The sequence below is a fragment of the Hypanus sabinus genome, chromosome 15 (genome assembly GCF_030144855.1).
Source record: "Hypanus sabinus isolate sHypSab1 chromosome 15, sHypSab1.hap1, whole genome shotgun sequence".
In the NCBI taxonomy this organism is placed as follows: domain Eukaryota; kingdom Metazoa; phylum Chordata; class Chondrichthyes; order Myliobatiformes; family Dasyatidae; genus Hypanus; species Hypanus sabinus.
The window spans coordinates 66,844,024-66,864,962 of record NC_082720.1 but is presented as its reverse complement, the minus strand read 5'-3'; the positions used below and the strand labels follow the sequence as shown (position 1 = coordinate 66,864,962).

The following is a 20,939-nucleotide window of genomic DNA, read 5'->3' as shown; positions in this document are numbered from 1 at the left end:
GTCGGACCCTGAAGCTGATACTTAATCCCGGAGGGCCGGGCTGCCGGCTGAAACAAGTCCATTAACAGAGTTACGGTTATGGAGGCCTCCACTCCAGCCGAGCCCTGGGCTTAATTTACGAAGTCGGCGGCGGAGGCCTCACTTCCAGGCAGCTGTGGATGGCCACTATCGGGGCTCTACGGTGGTTGCTCCGGGGAAGCGTCTGGGGTACCTTGAGGTCTCCGACGTCACTTCTGTGTGGTTGTCTGCTTCGGAGAGGTGCTGGTTGGAATGGGCTGCGCCTCCAGGTGCTCCGACACGGTAGCAGGCCGCAAGTCTCTGGGAACGTGGTGGACCTCAGACCAGGCCTCGATGATCGGGCCCAGGTGCAGTCCGGAGTTGAAGCAATTCTGGCACATTGGTGATCTCCAGCTGGGTCAGTAGCTTCGCCAGGGTGTTGTTGATCTTGCTAGATGTAGCAAATTGGAGATTTAGAAGGGTCTCTCGGGTATAGGATAGTGTTGAGGGCAGTTTGCTCGGGAGAGCACGCGCAGAGTCGCCAGTTACTGGTGCCATCTTAATAATGGATGGAGGTTATGGGCAGGTCAGAGGCTTAATATTCTGTCACCTGATACTACAAGACCTTTTTATAATCAACAAAGCACAAGTTACCTGTGTGATGGTACAGATGACTTCTCAGTAACCTGGATGAGTTCAGGCCCAATAACATCTGAGCATCTTAACAGGATCCAGAACAAAGTAACCCACTTAATCAGCGCCCCATCCACTACCCTAAACATTCATTCCCTCCATCGTTTCAGAGTGTACAGCAGGACATATTCCAATAATATCACCGAATCACAGTGGCCTATATGATTAAGGTCAAGGACAGCAGATGCAGGTGATTGCCAACATCAGCAAGTTCTCCTCATTTCGCACAGCTCACTGAACTTGAAAATTCACAGTTGCTGGGTCTCAGAACTCCTGACCAAACAGTATCTTGGAAGCATACTGACCAGAAGAAACAGAACAAGTCAAACTGGCTCATTGTGAACTTGTCAGGCACGTTTAGGGATGCCAATAAACGACTGCCACATCAGCAAGAAATGGAGAGCCAAAGGAGGCCCAGAGTAGCTTGAGTACAAGCTCATCTGAGCTGATATACAAGACATTCCACAAACAGCAAGTCCCCAGCATCATACCTTGCGCCTGTTAATTTAAGCCAAGCAGCCAGGATATGAATGTCTGTGCACAGTACCACTCAGTGGCAGGAAGACATTGTGCTACTTTTACTGTACAAGAGAAAATCCTTGCAACTGAACAGCTATAGGTTGCCATCTGCTGTTGATCTTGACAACTGACAGCTCATGGCTGCCCGTCTTCCTCAGCGTAAACCAAACCCCAGTCTGGTGCATTATGTATCATGGTACAAAATCTATTTAAATTTTGTAACTAACTGAATGCTAAAGCATGGAAGTTAATTATAACATTTACCACACTAGAGAAAAGTACCTTAGAGTCAGCGGTTGTGATCATGTACAAATACTTCTGAAACATTTATCTAACTGAAGGGTTCCCAACCTTTTTTATGCCAAGAATCAATACCATTAAGAAAGAGGTTCATGGACCCCAGACTGGGAACCCCTGATCTGAAGTTTATTGATAGAAATGATCCCCTCCTATCAGATTCCTTCTTCTTCAGCCCTTTACTATTTTCACGTACTCCTTTCAATTTCTTACTTCATCCCATCCACTTGGTTTCCTCCCCCTTTCTTTCCAGACCTGATGAGGGATCTTGGACTGAAACATCAACTGCATGGATGCTGCCTGACCTCTGGTGTTACTCTGGTTTTCTAGCATCTGCAGAAACTCTTGTGCATCCATGCGGTTTTCCTATAACCACACAGAATCTCCCCTTCAAAGCGGCTATTTATAACATTCCAGCTGGGCAAAGTGTAGGTGGCTAGTCAACTCCACTGTGAATCAGACTGGGTGAGTGAGCTGTTGTAAGTGAACAAGATTTGAGATTTGTCTTTGTTTTTTTGTTGCAGTTTTCTGGTAGACTTCACCTGCTTTTATTGGGAGAAGTTGCTGTAGATTTTGATCATTCTACTCTTTTGAACTGAGTAAGATAAATTTTGTTCTGTATAGAGTGTTTGCTGTACTCCCAGCTATCATGGCAGTGCTGGCAGTTAATCAAGTCATCAAAGTGCCCCAGTTTCCTCCCACAGTCCGAAGATATACCAGTTGGTATGTTAATTGCTCATTATAATTGTCCCATGATTAGGCTACATTTAAATCAGATTTCTTGCAGATGGCATGGCTTGAAATGCTTGCAAGGCCTATTCAGTGCTGTTTCTCAATCAATCAATAAATCATAGAAAGAAACAGCACTGAGCCTACAACTATTAATTATCTATATACCTTTTTCTGTGGAATGTCTTGTGTTTATGATTTTCTGCACCATTGCAAAGTCTCTTTGAGATTTGCCTAACCTGAAGTAGTTTAAATCTTCTCTTCAATGGGTGTTCGGCGAGGCCACCTCTCACTTTTCCCCCTTTGCAATCTCTGCTGTTCTCAAACTCTTCAACTACATGCTCACCCAGACTCACTGGTACAATGACATGTCCTTCCAGGAAGGAGCCTTGCCTGATCTGCTGAGTTCCTCCAGCAGTCTAGTGTGTTTCTCCATAGAGACTAATCCCCTTTCATCCTCCTCATGTTCCCAAACACTCTTACCAGATTCTACCACACAAGGGACAACTTGCAGTGGCTGATTAACCTACCAACTGGCACGCCTTTATGATGTAGGAAAAGATACCCAAGCACAAAGAGGAAACCCAAGCAGTCACAGAGAGAATGTGTAAAGTCCCCATAGACAGTATTTAAAACCAGGATTTAACACAGATCTCTGATATAGTAGTTCCACCAGCAGCATTACTCTAACACTCTAAATACTCTGAAGTACTTCTCTAATTCATTCTTGAAACAATTACTGAATATGCTTCCATCCCACATTCAGACTGCATTCCCTTCCCCTCCCCTCCTCTATTCCCCACTCTGGCCTCTTATCTGTTCCCATCAGCCTATCATCTCTTACTGGGGCACCTCTTCCTTCCATTTCTCCTATGGTCTACACTCTTCTCCTATCAGATGTCTTTCTCTACAGCCTTTTATCTTTCTCACCCACCTGGCTTCACCCATCACCTTCTCGCTATCATCCTTCCCCTCCCCCCATCTTTTTATTCTGATGTCTACCTCATCCTTTCCAGCGCTTTCGGCCCAAAATGTCCACTTTATTCATTTCCATAGATGCACCCTGACCTGCTGAGTTCATCCAGCATTTTGCATTTGTTACTTTGGATTCCCAGCCTCTACAGACTTCCTGGTGTCCAGGAAAACCTATTTGTCTTACAAAAACCAAATAAAAACATCTTCCATTTAGCTTTTACATTTAATTATTGCACTTGAGTTAGTAATGTATGGCTTAAAATAATTAAATCTGGTTAACTTGTAGGCAGTACGCTTGCAGAGCAGTTAACAGTGCCAGTGACCACTGATCAGGGTTCGATTCTTACCTCTGTTTGTAAGGAGTTTGTATGCTCTGCCCCGTGACCACTTTAGTTTCCTCTGGGTGCTCTGGTTTCAATCCATATTCTAAAGATGTATGGTCAGGGTTAGGGAGTTGTGGGCATACTTGGTTGGCGCCAGAAGAAACCAAGCCACAAACAATGGCTCAAATGCGGCATTTCACTGTATATTTTGATGTACATAACAAATAAAGCTAATCTTTTAAAAATATTTCAATCTGGCATCTTAATGCTTATATATTTCAATTAATTTGCTACCTATTGTGCCTATTTACTCCCAGATTGTGACATGCCTCAACTTCTACTCAGTCCTCCCTTTCATAACCTGGATGTGGCATTTATATATTGCCACTGAACTCATTCCCTGTTCTTAGGCAACACACACAAAATGCTGGAGGAACTCAGCAGGTCAGGCAGTATCTGTGGAAAAGAGTCAAAGTTCTGGGCAGGGACCCTTCATCAGGACTGAAGGAAGTGGAGAGGTCAAAATAAGACGACAGGGGGAGGGGAGGAAGAAGTACAAGGTAATAATTCATAGTTTGTTCAACCTTGTTTTTTTGAGTTGGACAACAACAACTCAACCTGGATTTTGATGATTTCTCTTTATAGCACCAAAACTTTTCTCTTAGAATCACCCAGTGGTAATTCTATTATGCTCCATGGGGACCAATGAATTGCTAATTTCAATTCATTTTGAAGAAGTGTTCATTAAATGAATTATTGATAGATTACGGTTACTATTCTGTCCACTTATTGAGTATGCCCACAAGAAAATAAAGCTCAGGGCTACATAGAAACATAGAAAACTTACAGCACAATATAGGCCCTTTAGCCCACAAAGTTGTGATGAACATGTCCCTACCTTAGAAATTACTAGGCTTACCCATAGCCCTCTATTTTTCAAAGCTCCATGTACCTATCCAAAAGTCTCTTAAAAGACTCTATCATATCTGCCTCCACCATATATGGTAACACATATGTACGAGGGATGATTGATAAGTTCATGGCCTCAGGTAGAAGGAGTTAATTTCAGAAAACGTAGCACATTTTTGAACACACTTAGTTCAGCAGTCGTGGAGCAAATGGATCACTTGTAGAAATGGTCCACAGCAGGGGTGATTCATCAGTTTGTGGCCTAAGGTAGGAGATGAGTTATACAGTCCTCGTTACATGCATGTGCAGTTCAGCTCTGAGAGATAATGCAAAATGTTTGAAGTTAATAACTCACCTCCTTTTTCCTTAGGCCACAAACTTATCAATCACCCCATGCTGTGGAACACTTTCTGGAGGTCCAAGACGCCGACTTCTACAAAGAAGGAATCTGTATGCTCCACAACTGCCGGACTAAATGTTTAAATGTAGGAAAAATAAATGTGCTAGATTTTCTAAAATTGACTCCTTGTACCTTAGGCCACGAACTTATCAATCACTCCTCATACTTTGATAATAAGGTTTACTTTGAACTTTGAGTGCAGTTACTTGAGAAAGAGGAAGGTGAAAATAAGTTTAAGATAAAACATGAGGAAATCTGCAGATGCTGGAAATTCAAACAACAACACACACAAAATGCTGTGACGAAGGGCGAAGGGTCAGGACGAAGGGTCTCGGCCCAAAACGTTGACAGTTCTTCTCCTTATAGATGCTGCCTGGCCTGCTGTGTTCCACCAGCATTTTATGTGTGTTGTTGAGAAAGATAAAACTTGATGGTAAAGTGTTGAAGACTCGGTTTCTGTTTTAGACTTCAAAAGATGCATTGAGGTACAACAGGTTTTACAAGGCATGTCCTGAATATATTTGCGTGTGTGCATTGGGCCGGTGTGTAGAAGAAAATAAAGAAGATCTGGTTGCTACTGAAACAATGCGAGGTTGAAATAGGTAAGTAGACACAAGAGATACAGATGCTGGAATCAGGAGGGAAAAAATATCTGCTGCAGAAACTCAGTGGGTCAATCCAGAGTTCTTCCGGCAGTTCATTTGCTGAAACAGAAAAAGCATTTGCAAGAAGCTTCAATGCTAGCAGTAAGCCTTCCACCTTGACACCTTCACATGCAGTTACTAAAATATTGCATGCCATTTTCTTTTTAATCCCACTGCAGAGATAGCTTTAAGAGTAAAATGTGCTTTGACTTCCAGAGACTCCTGGCTTCTTGTTCAAAGCTTACCTTTTTGAAACTCTGTAATGGGCTACAGTTAGAACACCTGTTTTAGGGTCACGCACTGTTGCTCGGGCCAGCTGTGTTAAAAAAAGTAAAATGCAATAAATCACAGGACACGCACAAAGACAACAAGCAAAGCCTCCATGGTAAGTTTTTGATTGGCCTTCTGATTTCACAGCAAGTAGTTAAAAGAGGCTATGGAGCCAATCAAAAAAAAATGGCTGCTTTGGTTGTCATGGCAATCACTCTTACCTCTTACTGATTCTATAGTTCGCTGTCTCTAGGATCCCTGTGACAGAGTTCCTAACTGTGGCTCTGGCCAACTGTGAGATTGAAAGATCAGAAGGTAAGTTGGCTCTCTGCACACAAACAATAGATTTGTAATTAAATACATATGGACCAATAAAAGGCAAAGCTCCAACCTCCTGACCAGGTTTCGATATTGACTACCAATTAAATGACCAAATGTGTTGTTTATCCCTATCCCATTTCCCAGTAGATGGCTATGGGTTCTGGCACTGCCTCAGCTTCAATTCTACAGTGAAACTAAGGAACAGGACACAACGGTCCAAGTCATCTTGACAACTTGGCTCATATAGTGTTGACAAAGACTAAACAAGAGGAGTGGCAGAGAACAAAGACTGAATATTCAACTGGAGTGGAATTATAATTCATCTTTAGTCACTGTTTGTTCCAGCATAGTGTTCCATTTTATTAATGCATCAATAACTCATCCATTAAAAGTGCAGAACGCTTACTTAACCCTGACAGGCTCACAAGTGTTAGTCTCTATAATGAGCCTCTTTATGGGCAGACCCTGATTAAATTCACCTTTTCTCAACAGATGAATAATCTATTGAATGCTTACCAGCATTTACTGATTTTGTTTTAGATTTCCAGCAGGTGTACAAGATGATGAGAGGCATTGATCATTTGAATAGCTGGAGGCTTTTATTCACAGGGTTGAAATGGCTAAAATGAGGGGGCATAGTTTTAAGGTGCTTGGAAATGGGTACGGGGGATGTCAGAGGTAAGTCTAAGAGAGGGGAGGATGTGTGGAATGCACTGCCAGCAAAAGTGGTAGAGGCAGATACAACAGGGTACTTTAAGAGACTCTTAGATAGGTACATGGAGCTTAGAAAAATACAAGGTGATGCAGTAGTGAAATTCTAGGCAGTTTCTAGAGTAGGTTACATGATCAGCACAACATAGTGGGCCGAAGGGCCTGTAATAAGCTGTAGATTTCTAAGTTTCCCTGTTTCATCTGAATGTTATTTTCACTTTTTAAAAAACTTTTCCTTTAGAAATCTGCCACTTATCTTCCATTCAACCAAAGCGCAACACAACTGACCTATTTACACTGTTGACTCCGAATACTAATGTAAACATGGGGTGGCACAATAGCACAGTGGCTAGCATAATACAATTAACAGCACCAGTGACCCGAGTTTAATTTCTGCCACTCACTAAGGAATTTGTACACTTTCTGTGACTGCATGCTTTTTCAGTTTCCTCCCACATTCCATATGAGTTGGCTGGCTAAATGGTCACGTGGGTGTAATTGGGCAGTGTGGGCTCATTGGGCCTTTTGCTGTGCGGTATCTTGAAACAAAGACAGAAAAAAAACAAACTACCAGTTTCAAAAAGGGACTTTGGCAGTCAGAGAAGCACTTTTATACAGTGTCCTAAGGCAAGGTAAATGGGATAGTGTGGAAAACTACTTTTAAGTAGCATCTCAGAAGTAGTTAACTGATAAGAAAGGCATTTCAAAGCTTATTATTGAAGCCACTGGTAATAAAGAATTTTTAAAAAATTCTAGATTTTAAGTCCTCACATTTATTTACTAGGGAACTGCTGGGGAACTAAAGCACTGAGATTAGAATGCATGGATCATAATTTTATAGTTACAAGAATCCTGATACAAACATCACCTCATTGCTCAACAAATAATTCAATGCATTTGCTGATCCAATTAAGTTATTCAGAACTCTGTTAAACAATGTGGTTTTTGAGGTGGCAAGTTTCAATGACCTTAGATAGTAAAGTCAAGGACCATGGGGAGAATGCAGAGAGTATAATGGAGCCTAGAATGATTTGATTTTATAAGTATTAATCAAACATGCAATAGTTAATATTGGAGGAATAGGTTACTTTCAGGAAAACAAATGTTGAATTGAAGAAATTTAATATTTTCTTGGCTATCTCTACTGGCATTGTCAATCTGGAGTCAATGAGCATGCAGTCCTTAAATGAACATTGTTTCGTAGATACAAGTTACAGAAATTTAAGTGACAAACTCAATTAAGGAATTGGCGGTGCATTTCTGTAGCACCCTTAACAAGGCAATTTGCAACTAATGTTGGCATTTGGTGCATAACAAGTTCACATAACGGCAGTCAATAACTGGACATAATACTTGATGTAATATTTCTTGGGGAACAGTATTAGGCTTGGATACTGTGGAAAACAATTTTTCTTCTCTGAGACAGTCCAGAACAGGATTTAATGACTCCTAACACAACAGCCAGTGTGTTGTTCCTCAGACCAATGCTGGAGGGTTAACCTTGATCAGGGGTTCCCGATCTGGGGTCTATGAACCCATCGGTTAACAGGAAGGCTTTATGGCATTAAAAAAAAAGGTTTGAACCCCAGCCTACACTCTTGTGCTGAATTCTCTGGAACTGGATCCCAAAACAAATATTTTCTGACACAGCACTCGAATGCCAGCAAATGTTGCTGCAATGTTGGGGCTGAGGCATAATTCAGGATTGATTCTACTGTCAAATATTCAAAAGAAATTTTTAAAAAATACTGCAGATGCTGGAAATCAAAAATAAAACCAGGAAATGCTGGAAGGATACAGAATGAGGGCCCAGTTTCCCCTATCATAGATACTCACTCTGCCTCTCCCTCCACCCTTCCTGCAGCTGAAGGAGATTCTTTTCACTCCAGTCCAGCTATGGTGAAGGATCTTCAAACTCAAATGTCACCTCTGCTTTCGATTCTGTTTCTCTTTCCACAGTTGTGGCCTGATCTGTTCAGTATTCCTAATAATTTTGGTTATTCAATCCCCACCTTCATTTACCATTTGCTCAAATATTGTTAATTGCAGTTAAATATCAAACTATTCAGCAATTTAAAAAACTGAGAATTTCATTTCATGGAAGCATAGGAGCTGATCCTCGATGATGAAATATTTCTCCTCATTATCACTAACTTAGGATTTTTTCCAAAGGGAACGTGAGCCAGCCCCAGCACTCCATTCCAAACTAAATTATAAAACAGTAGGTAGTGTGCCAATATTCTATGATGTGGCAATATTTAATTATCATCATCTTCAGTGGTGGAATAAGCACAACAAACCAGAAGCAGCTGCTCTGCAATCACGAGGATATTCTGGCCTTCATTCTCCTCCAACCAAACATGGACAACAAAACAAATTGCACTTTCAATTTAGCTGAAAATGATAATCTCAGTTTCTTGTCAGCAGGACCAGAGCTGCACAGTGATCTGAACAACAAATGTTCTGTTTCTGAAGGGAAGCCAGAGAATGTGCAGTTGAAATGACTACCAGCCATTTATTTGGAATAAAATTCTCTTTTCCAAACTAGAATTCTTACAGTAAATTAAATTTGTTTTTGTTTAATGATGAATGGCTGGAATTTATTAATTCTATAATTCTCTTCCAAGTGGATTAAGTGAGTTTTATAATATTTGAATGAGGTTCCTGTAATAATTTCCATATACGACAATGCAGAATTAATGAAAGCACTGTTCAGCCTTGGTGCCATTCCATTAAAGTGCAAGGTCAAAGTGCACCTCAACACCACAGTACAAGATGCACAATTGAAATAAAATGTGGAATATCAAATAAACACAGCTTGCTAGGGCGAAACATTGTGGCTTTTGGTAGAAGCACCAAGATGACCCATTTTATTAATGAAAATTGCCTTATGTCACAGTCCCCCAATATCAAGCAGTCAGTTGTGTAAAACTGTATTTCACAACAAGATGCCAGTTAGGTGCTTTATAAAGAAATTAAGCAGTATTCTTCACTCACCCGGGGCTTGGCTAAGTCTTTAATTCTTACGATTTCTGCATCGGACAACACCTCATAGTATCGAACAATGTGTGGACTGTCCCATTCATCTTCCTCTTTGATGGGGGCAATGAGCAACCGAGGATTATTGTTGCCATTGTGGTAACGACAGAACAGTCGCTTTTGTCTTCGAGCAGTCTGCAGGAAAGTAGTTTAATGAAAAAATTCCCTTTCAATTTAAGTGCAGTTTCAACATCCTTGCCCTCTTCAAAACAAGAATTTCTACATCATGTGGCTATCCCCCTCACCAGTTGTTGGTACTAGTATTTAAAATATCATTACAGAATGAATAATTGATCAGAGAATGATACAATGTGCTGTCGAAGCTGTCTATTCAGCCTTTCATCTCCAAGCAGACCTTTGAGAGCTGTTCAGATAATCCCTTCATACTGTTCCTTCCAATATTTATTTCCAATATTCATCCAATTTACTACTGAATACTCTTATTGAAGTTGATTCCTGCAGACTTTTCAGTTCATATTTCAGTACATATGAAATAATTCCTGACTCTACTATCCTCATCAATCTTTAGCCCTTTGCCACTTCCACTTACTACTGTTCAGCCTTGATGCTATTACATTAAAGTGTCAAATTATAAAATTATTATTTTTCTTGCAGTTTAACTTCCACAAAAAGTTCCAGTTAACTTTAACTGGCACTGAAAGCAGAGGTCATGAGCCGGTCATGATCTCGTGCAGTGGCACCATCATAGCCAGTCAGAATGCTCTCCATGATACATCTGTAGAAGTTTGAGTGTTTTAGGTGACAAACCAAATCTCCTTAAACTGCTGATGAAATACTGTATAGCTATATAGTATAGTATATGTACTTTATAGCTGCATTGATATGTTGCGACCAGGTTAGATCCTTAGAGATATTGACACCCACGAACTTGAAAATGCTCAACTCTCTCCACTTCTGATCCCTCTATGAGGATTGGTTCGTGTTCCCTTGTCTTACCCATCCTGAAGTCCACAATCAGCTCTGTCTTGGGTAACTTGACCAGTTCTTAGACTATTAAGGTAGCTCAGGCAACAAGATCTTACTGTGCACAGTAAGCAAATTCAAGCCATCTTATGAAACTCCAATATCTACCATATCTACTACTGTAACCTATCAGAAAATAAATGATATCCTTATTTGGGAAGCTATCCTAATTCTGCTTAATGTCTCATCATCATTATGTGCTGTGTCATATGACATAAGCAATCTTGGTCTCCATGCCCATGATTGTTCTTAACAATTTTTTCTACAGAAGAAGTTTGCCATTCCCTTCTTCTGGGCAGTAACTTTACAAGATGGGTGACACCAGCCAGTATCAATACTCTTCAGAGATTATCTGCCTGGCATCAGTTGCATAACCAGAGCTTGTGATATGCACTAGCTACTCATATGACCATCCACCACCTGCTCCATGTGCCCCTAATTGGGGCAGGGGAGAGGGGGCTAAGCAGGTGCTACATCTTGCAGGCTGATCTTCAGGCTAATGGAGGGAAGGAGCACCTGACACGTCCTTTGGTAGAGACGTATCTCCACAGTGCCACCCATTTAAAAGTCACTTGGTTAGTTACAACTTACCCAATGATGAATTGCAGGCTAGTGGAGGAATGCAGTGCTTTATACCTCCTTTGAGAGAGGCACATCTCTGCCCACCACCTGAGCATAATGTCTAATTCAAGAAAATCTTAACTTGCAAGGAATAATTCCCATTTATTTTATTATGCACAAGCATAAATCAATTACAAACACAAAAGCAATTCTATTGTATTACACAGAACAGTTTCCTTTTCCAACTATTTTGTCATATTCTTACCATCTTAATTCCTTCCCCTCGGCACAGAGCTTCATAAGTGTCCCGCTCAGGTAAGTAGTCAACTGGTGGTACATATTTCATATCCTGAGATTCAGAAGATTCTACATCGGACTCTTCATCATCTTGCGTCTGTTGTCTTAGTAGGTTATTAAAATAGTTGAGGTTATTCTTGGCTCTTAAGTGTTTTGGATCTGAGTATGGAGGGAAGCGATAAGATAGCATTAAATAATAAATCTTTTTAAAACTTTAGTTCAGGAAATAAAATTGATAAAGCCCACACAAATGAGATTAGACAGCAACCAGCATTCAGTGCCACACTTATGGGCACCAACATAACATGCCCACAACTTAGTAACTCTGATCTGTACGTCTTTGGAAGGTGGGAGAAAATTGGAGCACCTAGAGCAAGGGTTCCCAATCTTTTTTATGCCACGGACCCTCACCATTAACTGAGGTGGGGTGAACCCCTGACCTAGAGGAACCCCAAGCAGTCACGGGAAAAATCCAAAAACTGCATTGAGGCAGTGGAGGGAAGCAAAACTGAATCTTACAGCTTGGGCTGCAAAACAATTGCACTAACTGCTACACTAACAGACAGTGGTACAGAGGGACTTGGGGTTCAAGTCCATTGTTCCCTGAAAGAAATAACTTGCGCTGATATGGTGGCACAGAAGGAGTACCATATGTGTGCCTTCATTGGTTGGGCATTGAGTATAAACCCTGAGGAATCTTGGGGCAACTGTATAAAACTTTGTGCTTTTCTGGTTTCTGCATCACAGGAAAGATGTGAAGGCTCTGGCCAGGGTATTCAACAGAATGTTTTCTGGAGTGCTGGAGACTGATCAGTGACCTACCTGATAGATACACATAAAATTATGAGGCAAAGATAAGCCAAATAAACTCTTTATCCTACAGTGGAAATGTCAAAAATTAAAATCAAGGTACTTTTATTGTCAAAGTACATATTTACAGGCAGCCAGAAAACAAAGAAACCCAATAGAACTCATTTAAAAAAAAGACCATCAAGCACCTAAATTGTGCAAACATCAAAAGCGAGCAAACAAGTGAGGTTCACAAAAGTGAGTTCACAGCCACGAAGCAGGTATCACTGGATTCTTAGTTCAGGGCAGATCTCAGTAAACCTCATGGAGCAGCTAGCTCATGTGGCCTGTCCCTCTCTTCCTGCCCCAGCACACTGACCTTTTCAATCTGACCCGACGCTTAAATCATCCAAACCTCGGGCTGTTCCTTGCTTTTGGAACCAGGCCTGCCACTTCTATAAGCCCTCGATTCTGCCCTTACCCAACTTTTCCAGTTTGGTCCTGCACTTAAACTAATCAAACCTTCGTCCTTTCCTTACTCTCTGGCCTATGCTTGGGCCCTGCTATCTTGACTGCCTTACTGCTGCATGCCTTGCTTCAGTTCTGCTGCACCAAATTGCTTCCAACTCCACTCCAGCTGTGGCCAAACACTGGCTCATTCCCTGTTGTAGGGCCCGGGCCCTACATCATTTCGGCCCTTACATGCTTCACTGCAACCATTCTGCACCTCTGAGACTTCAGTTCACAGGTCTTATAGGCAGTTCAAAAGATCATAAGACATAGAAGCAGAAAGATGCCATTTGGCATCATTCAAATATGGTGGATCCTTTTTCTCCTCCACAGCCCCACTCCCCAGCCTTTTCCCTGTAACCTTTGATTCCAAGTGCAATCAAGAAACTATCAATCTCTGCCCTAAATACACCAAACAAACTGGCCTTTACAGCTGCCTGTGGTAACAAATTCCACAAATTCATCACCCTCTGGCTAAAGAAATTTCTCCACATCTGTTTTAAATGAACGCCTCTCTATCCTGAGGCTGTGCCCTTTTGTCCTAGATTCCCCCACCATGGGAAACATCCTTTCTACATCTACTCTGTCTAGGACTTTCAAAATGAGAAAGGTTTCAACAAGAGAGCCCTTCTACATTCTAAATTCCAGCGAGTAGAGACCTAGAGACATTAAATGTTCCTTGTATAATAACAGTTTAATTCCAGGAATCATCCTTGTGAACCTCCTCTGAACCCTCTCCAATGCCAGCACACCTTTTCTTAGATGAGGAGCCCAAAACTGTTCACAATACTCATGGTGAAACCTCACCAGTGCCTTATAAAGCATCAGCATCACATCCCTACTCTTATATTTTAGACCTCTTGAAATGAATGCTAACATTGCATTTGCCTTCCTCACCACCAACTCAACCTGCAAATTAACCTTTAGGGTGTTCTGCACAAGGACTCCCAAGTCCCTTTGCATCTCAGATTTTTGGATTTTCTCCCCACTTAGAAAATAGTCAGGACATTTATTTCTACTATCAAAGTGCATGACCATGCATTTTCCAACATGGTATTTCATTTGCCACTTTCTTGCCCATTCTCCTAATCTGTCCAAGTCCATCTGCAACCTAATACCCGTTTCCTCAAATCCACCTGCCTCTCCAGCCATCTTCGTATCATCTGCAAAACTGGCAACAAAGCCATCCATTCCATCATCTAAATTATTGATATACAGCATAAAAGAAGCGGTCCCAACACTGACCCATGTGGAACAACACTGGTCACTGGCAGCCAACCAAAAAAGGAACATTTTATTCCCACTCTCTGAATCCTACCAAACAGTCGATGCTCATAAATTGCCAGTAATTTCCCTGTTACACAATGGGCTCTTAATGTGATAAGCAGCCTCATGTGTGGCACCTTGTGTTACGTACTCGTGACACATGACAGTGGTGCCCTTGTCACGTAACTGGGGTTGAAGCTGTACTGGACTTGAGGTGATGGTCTTGTGATGGTGGAGTGACGTCATTTTCCCGCCAGTAGAGATCATGTGACGGGTTTTTTTTACAGGTTATAAAAGGTAGACCCCACCCTGTGAGGAGGGGCAGTTCGTGGCTGGATTTGCCAGGTTGACTTCATGCCACTGCGTGTTTGAAGTGATGACGCAGTTTAGCTGAAGGATGAAGTTTTTATTTAATGCTAAAGTTTAAAAGGTCATTGCCAGCAGGTTCTTTATGATTCTGTTAGTTCGAGAAATTAGTGGAGAGTGAAGATTCGAAGTTGGAAGTTAAAGATCGAGGAGAATCGCTTTCTACGGTGAAACGGGGGCAACCTTTGTTTGATCCTTATTCGGAAAGATTTCGTTGACTATCTTCGTGTTAATCCCTGGGTTTTACCAGAAAGGATTGAAGGTAGTGGAGAAGGAAAGGTCAGTGCCTTTAAGCCGTTCTGTTTCGTGAATTCTTCGTGGGAAGTTCGACGTCGGGGATCGAAGCAAGCGACATGAAAGAGAACCTAAATCGTCTTATAAACTCTCTCCTTTTAAATGGACTGTGAGCATATCGAACTTTTGGCAATACCACTTTTAAGAACTGTTGGCGAAGGCGAAAAAGACTGAGGTGTTTGAGATAGCTAGTAGATTGCAACTTAAAGGTATTTTGCAGACTACATCTAAGGCTGTGATACAGAAAAAAATCGCGTCACACTATGTGGTCTCGGGTGTTTTTGATTAATCGATTTTAGAGTCGTTTCCAATAAGTAATCTGGAGATGCAGTTGCAAATCGAACAAATGAAATTGGAACAAAGTAAAGCTGATTTGGAGAGGTGTAAATTGGAGGCGGAACAAAAGAAGAGAGAATTTGCATATGCAATAGAGGAATGAAGGCCTGGAAATCAGTCTTCTGGTTCTAAAAAAAACGTTTGTTGCTAGTCAAGAAATTAAATTGGTCCCTCCATTTAGTGAAACAGAAGTGGAAAGGTATTTTCAACATTTTGAAACTATTGCTCGGATGTCAGAGTGGCCGAAAGATAAATGGTCAGTGTTGTTACAGAGTGTAATTAAAGGCAAAGCACAACAAGTTTACACAGCTTTAACAGCTGCGCAAGCACTTGATTATGATATTGTAAAGAGGCATATTTTAAACGCATATGAGTTAGTCCCAGAAGCATATAGGGAAAGATTCAGAAGTTTGAAAAAGTCTGTGGAAAAAACTTATGTGGAATTTGCCTATGATAAAGCTATGTGTTTTGAGAGATGGGTTTCTTCTAAAAATGTAAATGGGGACTATGATACATTGAGTGAGCTGATTTTAATGGAGGAATTTAAAAGAAGCACTCCTGTTGAAGTAAGGACCTACTTAAATGAGAAGGATACTGATAAATTGCAGGACTGTGCTAGATTAGCTGATGAGTATGTTTTGATCCATAAGAATAAATTTCCTCAGGGCAGAAATTTTAAGAGGAAAAATAACACGGAGACTCCAGGTAAATCTGAAATTAAATCAGAGGTTAATGAGAAAGTTGATGAGAAAGGAAAGCCTGTGAAGGAAAGACAGTTTGGTCTTACTTGTAACTATTGTAAGAAGCCTGGCCATGTAATAGCTAACTGTTTCAAATTGAAAAAGAAAGAGAAGGAAGCAGTTCCAGATGCTTGTGTGCAACATACTGAAGCACCTGTAAAGTTACAGGGTTTGATAAAAACCAATGAGGCTTTGTTAGAGTCTGACCAAGTTAAAAAGGGATATGATCATTTTATAACTGAAGGGTTTGTATCCTTGAAGGAAGGATCTACTCTGGTGCCAATAAAAATCCTTAGGGATACTGGTGCTTCTCAATCATTGATGTTAGACAGTGTGTTGAAGTTTAATGAAGAGTCTGATACTGGTGAGGTAAATTACATAAGAGGTGTTGGAAGTGATTTTATGCCTGTACATTTACATAAAGTAAATTTAAAGTCAGGGTTAGTTACAGGATTTGTTAAAGTAGGATTACAGCATAGCTTACCTGTGAAAGGTATTTCTTTATTGTTAGGTAATGACTTGGCAGGTGGACAAGTTTTTCCTGAAGTGCATTTGACAATGGAGTCAGAGGAACCAGAGTTGAATTCTAACACAGATTCTTCCTGTGTTGTGACTAGAGCTATGGCTAAAAAGATTGATGCGCAGAATGAGGTTGTTATTCAGGACTGTTCAACTCAGGATTCGAGTTTTGAGGATGTGTCAGAGCCTTTCTTATCTTCGTTGTTTGAACAAGATTCTGGGAGTAAGTCTGACTATAAAGATTTATCTTTGTCTCGGAAGGAGATGATAGCAGAGCAGAATAGAGACTCTGAGATTATAAAATTAAGAGAGCAGGTTTTACTAGATAGTGAAATTGATAAGGTGCCAGTAGGATATTACTTGGAAAAAGGTGTGTTGATGAGGAAGTGGAGATCGCCTACAATTCCTGCAAGTGAGGATTGGAATGTTGTTTACCAGGTAGTTGTTCCAAAAGTTTATCGAAATGAGATTTTGACTTTAGCTCATAGTGTGCCTTTAGGTGGACATCAAGGGGTAAGGAAAACTGTGGACAAGATTTTAAAACATTTTTACTGGCCTGGTCTAAGAAAAGATGTGGCGATGTTTTGTAAAACGTGCCATACTTGTCAAATTGTGGGTAAACCAAATCAGGTTACACCAGTAGCTCCATTACAACCTATCCCAGCATTTGGTGAACCATTTTCTAAAGTTATTGTAGATTGTGTTGGTCCATTACCAAAGACAAAAACTGGTTATCAGTATTTGTTGACTATCATGTGTACTTCTTCTAGGTTTCCAGAGGCAGTACCACTTAGGAATATAAAAGCTAAAACTGTGACAAAGGCCCTTATAAATTTTTTTTACTTATTTTGGATTACCTAAGGAGATACAAACTGATCAAGGCAGTAATTTTATGTCTGGATTGTTTCACCAGATAGTTTATAAATTGGGAGCTAAGCAAATCACTTCGTCTGCATACCATCCAGAATCGCAGGGTGCCTTGGAGAGGTTTCATTCTACCCTCAAGAATATGATTAGGACATTTTGTGTGGAAAATGAAAGTGACTTTTATTTGCAGTAAGGGAAGCGGTACAGGAATCTTTAGGTTTTAGTCCATTTGAACTTGTGTTTGGGCATAGAGTTAGAGGACCTTTAGCTTTGTTGAAAGAACAGTGGATTAATAAGGAAGTACACACTAATTTGTTGGACTATGTGTTGAAATTTAAGGACAGGTTACATAAAGCTTGTAGCTTAGCTAAGGAAAATTTAAAGTTGGCTAGGGAGAAAATGAAGACTTGGTATGATAAAGAAGCTAGGATGAGGATGTTTAAGCCTGGAGATAAGGTGTTGGTTCTTTTCCCAGTGCAGACAAATCCTTTACAAGCTAGATTTCATGGTCCTTATGAAATTGTGTCTAAAATCACTGATGTGGATTGCGTGGTAAAAACTCCAGATCGTAGAAGGTCAACACAACTTAGCCATTTAAATATGTTGAAACCATATTTTGAGAAACAATGTGATACTATGACTGTTGTGATTAGTGAGAATGAGTTTGATTTAACTAGGAACATGATAGATGATTCATCTGACTTTCATTCTAAATCCAACATTGTTTCTGTTAGGTTACCAAATTCAACCATTCTGGAAAATATTGATGAAAAATTAGCACATTTACAGTTAGAGCAGAGACAACAGATGAAGGAGTTGATTTTTAAATATAGGGAGTTGTTTCCAGATGTTCCGAGAAGGACTACTATAGCTTCACATAATGTAGATGTTGGAGATGCCAAACCTATTAAACAACATCCATATAGGATGAACATGGAAAAATGTGAACTTGCTGAGAAAGAAATTGAATATATGTTAGAGAATAATATCATTAGACATTCTAACTCAAATTGGAGTTTGCCATGTGTTATGGTGCCAAAGCCAGATGGTAGTATTAGGTTTTGTACGGATTATAGGAATGTGAATGCTGTAACAAAAACAGATGCATATCCAATTCCTAGAGTAGATGATTGTGTAGATAAAGTTGGAACAGCAAAGTTCCTTACAAAGATTGATTTATTGAAGGGGTATTGGTGTGTTCCATTAACAGACAGAGGTAGAGAGATTTCTGCATTTGTAACTCCATCTGGGTTATATGAGTATAATGTTCTTCCATTTGGGATGAAGAATGCCCCAGGTACTTTCCAGAGGATGATTAACTTTGTGATTCAGGGATTGAAAGATACTGATGCTTATATTGATGATTTAGTGACAGGAAATGATTCTTGGGAAGCACACATTACTGTGATGGAGAAATTGTTTGAAAGGCTTTCAAAAGCTAACTTAACTATTAATTTAGCTAAGAGTGAATTTGGACATGCCACTGTGACTTACCTTGGTTATGTTGTGGGTCAAGGTAAGGTAGCTCCTGTTCAGGCAAAAGTTCAGGCAATTTTAGAGATTCCCACTCCAACAGGGATAAAGACTCTCAGAAGGTTTTTGGGAATGGTAGGATATTATCGGAAATTTTGTAAGAATTTTGCTAATGTTGCCCTTCCATTAACTAACCTTCTGCGGAAGAATGAGAAGTTTGTACGGACGGTGCCTTGTCAAGAAGCATTTGAAAAATTGAAAACAATGATATGTCAACAACCTGTGCTTAAGGCACCTGACTTTGGAAAACCTTTTTCATTGGCTGTGGATGCTAGTGATGAGGCTGCAGGAGCAGTATTAATGCAAAGGAATGAGGGTGATGAGGTTGATCATCCAGTAGCTTACTTTTCTAAGAAATTTAATAAGCATCAAAGAAATTATTCGACAATAGAGAAAGAATTGTTATCTCTTGTTTTAGCTTTGGAATATTTTGAGGTATATGTTAGTACAACTCAAAAACCACTTATTGTTTACACTGATCATAATCCGTTAGTTTTCCTGAGTAAGATGAAAAACAAAAACAGAAGATTATTAAATTGGAGTTTGATGTTACAAGAGTACAATATTGTGATGACTCATATTAAAGGTAAAGATAATGTGGTTGCTGATTGTCTATCTCGATGTTGAATGTACACTGTATTTTTTTTATGGAGTGGTTTTTTTTTCAATTGTAACACTCCTACTGTATTGTGAGTTATAAGCTGTTATATGATGGTATTGTATATGTTATAAAATTTATACCTTTGTTTTTCTTGTAAGCAATTGTTAAAAATTTTTGTTCTTGTCAGATCAAAAATGTTTTTTTGGAGGGAGGTGTTACGTACTCGTGACACATGACAGTGGTGCCCTTGTCACGTAACTGGGGTTGAAGCTGTACTGGACTTGAGGTGATGGTCTTGTGATGGTGGAGTGACGTCATTTTCCCGCCAGTAGAGATCATGTGATGTTTTTTTTTTACAGGTTATAAAAGGTAGACCCCACCCTGTGAGGAGGGGCAGTTCGTGGCTGGATTTGCCAGGTTGACTTCATGCCACTGTGTGTTTGAAGTGATGACGCAGTTTAGCTGAAGGATGAAGTTTTTATTTAATGCTAAAGTTTAAAAGGTCATTGCCAGCAGTTTCTTTATGATTCTGTTAGTTCGAGAAATTAGTGGAGAGTGAAGATTCGAAGTTGGAAGTTAAAGATCGAGGAGAATCACTTTCTATGGTGAAACGGGGGCAACCTTTGTTTGATTCTTATTCGGAAGGATTTTGTTGACTATCTTCGTGTTAATCCCTGGGTTTTACCAGAAAGGATTGAAGGTAGTGGAGAAGGAAAGGTCAGTGCCTTTAAGCCGTTCTGTTTCGTGAATTCTTCATGGGAAGTTCGACGTCGGGGATCGAAGCAAGCGACGTGAAAGAGAACCTAAATCGTCTTATAAAGTCTCTCCTTTTAAATGGACTGTGAGCATATCGAACTTTTGGCAATACCACTTTTAAGAACTGTTTTTGGAATACCACTTTAAAGAACTGTTTTTGGAATATCACTTTAAGAACTGTTTGGGCTGCCGCTCAGCAGCTGTTTCCGGTTACGGTAGTGTTTGTTTACTTTTGGGGGGTTTGTTTTCTGTGTTTAATAAACATGTTGTTTGTTATAAGAAACCCTTGCCAAACTCATATATTTACTGTTGCCTGAATATGTAACACTTGTCAAAGGCCTTCCGAAAGTCCAAATATACAACATCTACTGTATCCCCTTTATCTATCCTACTTGTAATCTCCTCAAAGAATTCTGCAGGTTTGTCAGCCAAAATTTTCCCTTAAGGAAACCATGCTGACTTTGTACTATCTTGTCCTGTGTCATCAAGTCTCTAGAACCTCATCCTTAACAACTGACTTCAACATCTTCCGACACACACATGAATCTGACAGATCATCCTGTTTCTACCCTCACTGGCAATTGGCACAGACAATAATCCAGAAATTACTATGCTGGAGGTCCTGCTTCTCAGCTTTTTGCCTAGCTCTCTAAATTCTCTCTTCAGGACCTCTTTGCTTTTCCTTCCTGTGTC

General features: G+C 40.3%; 1 protein-coding gene across 9 annotated transcripts in view; it reads right to left on the bottom strand.

Annotated features, from left to right (window-relative positions):
* LOC132405567 (prolyl 4-hydroxylase subunit alpha-2-like) overlaps positions 1 to 20,939 on the bottom strand; it is a 148,943-nt gene that overhangs the window by 52,043 nt on the left and 75,961 nt on the right. For 6 of the 9 annotated variants that reach the window (XM_059990477.1, XM_059990476.1, XM_059990474.1 and 3 more), the window contains 3 exons: positions 11,638 to 11,828; positions 9,786 to 9,962; positions 5,732 to 5,802 (listed from right to left, as the gene is read on the bottom strand). In XM_059990477.1, coding sequence (XP_059846460.1) covers positions 5,732 to 5,802; positions 9,786 to 9,962; positions 11,638 to 11,828 — 439 coding nt within the window. Of the gene's footprint in view, positions 1 to 5,731; positions 5,803 to 5,977; positions 6,049 to 9,785; positions 9,963 to 11,637; positions 11,829 to 20,939 lie in introns of all 9 variants that reach the window. The other 3 variants (XM_059990481.1, XM_059990480.1, XM_059990475.1) reach the window with 2 other exon arrangements.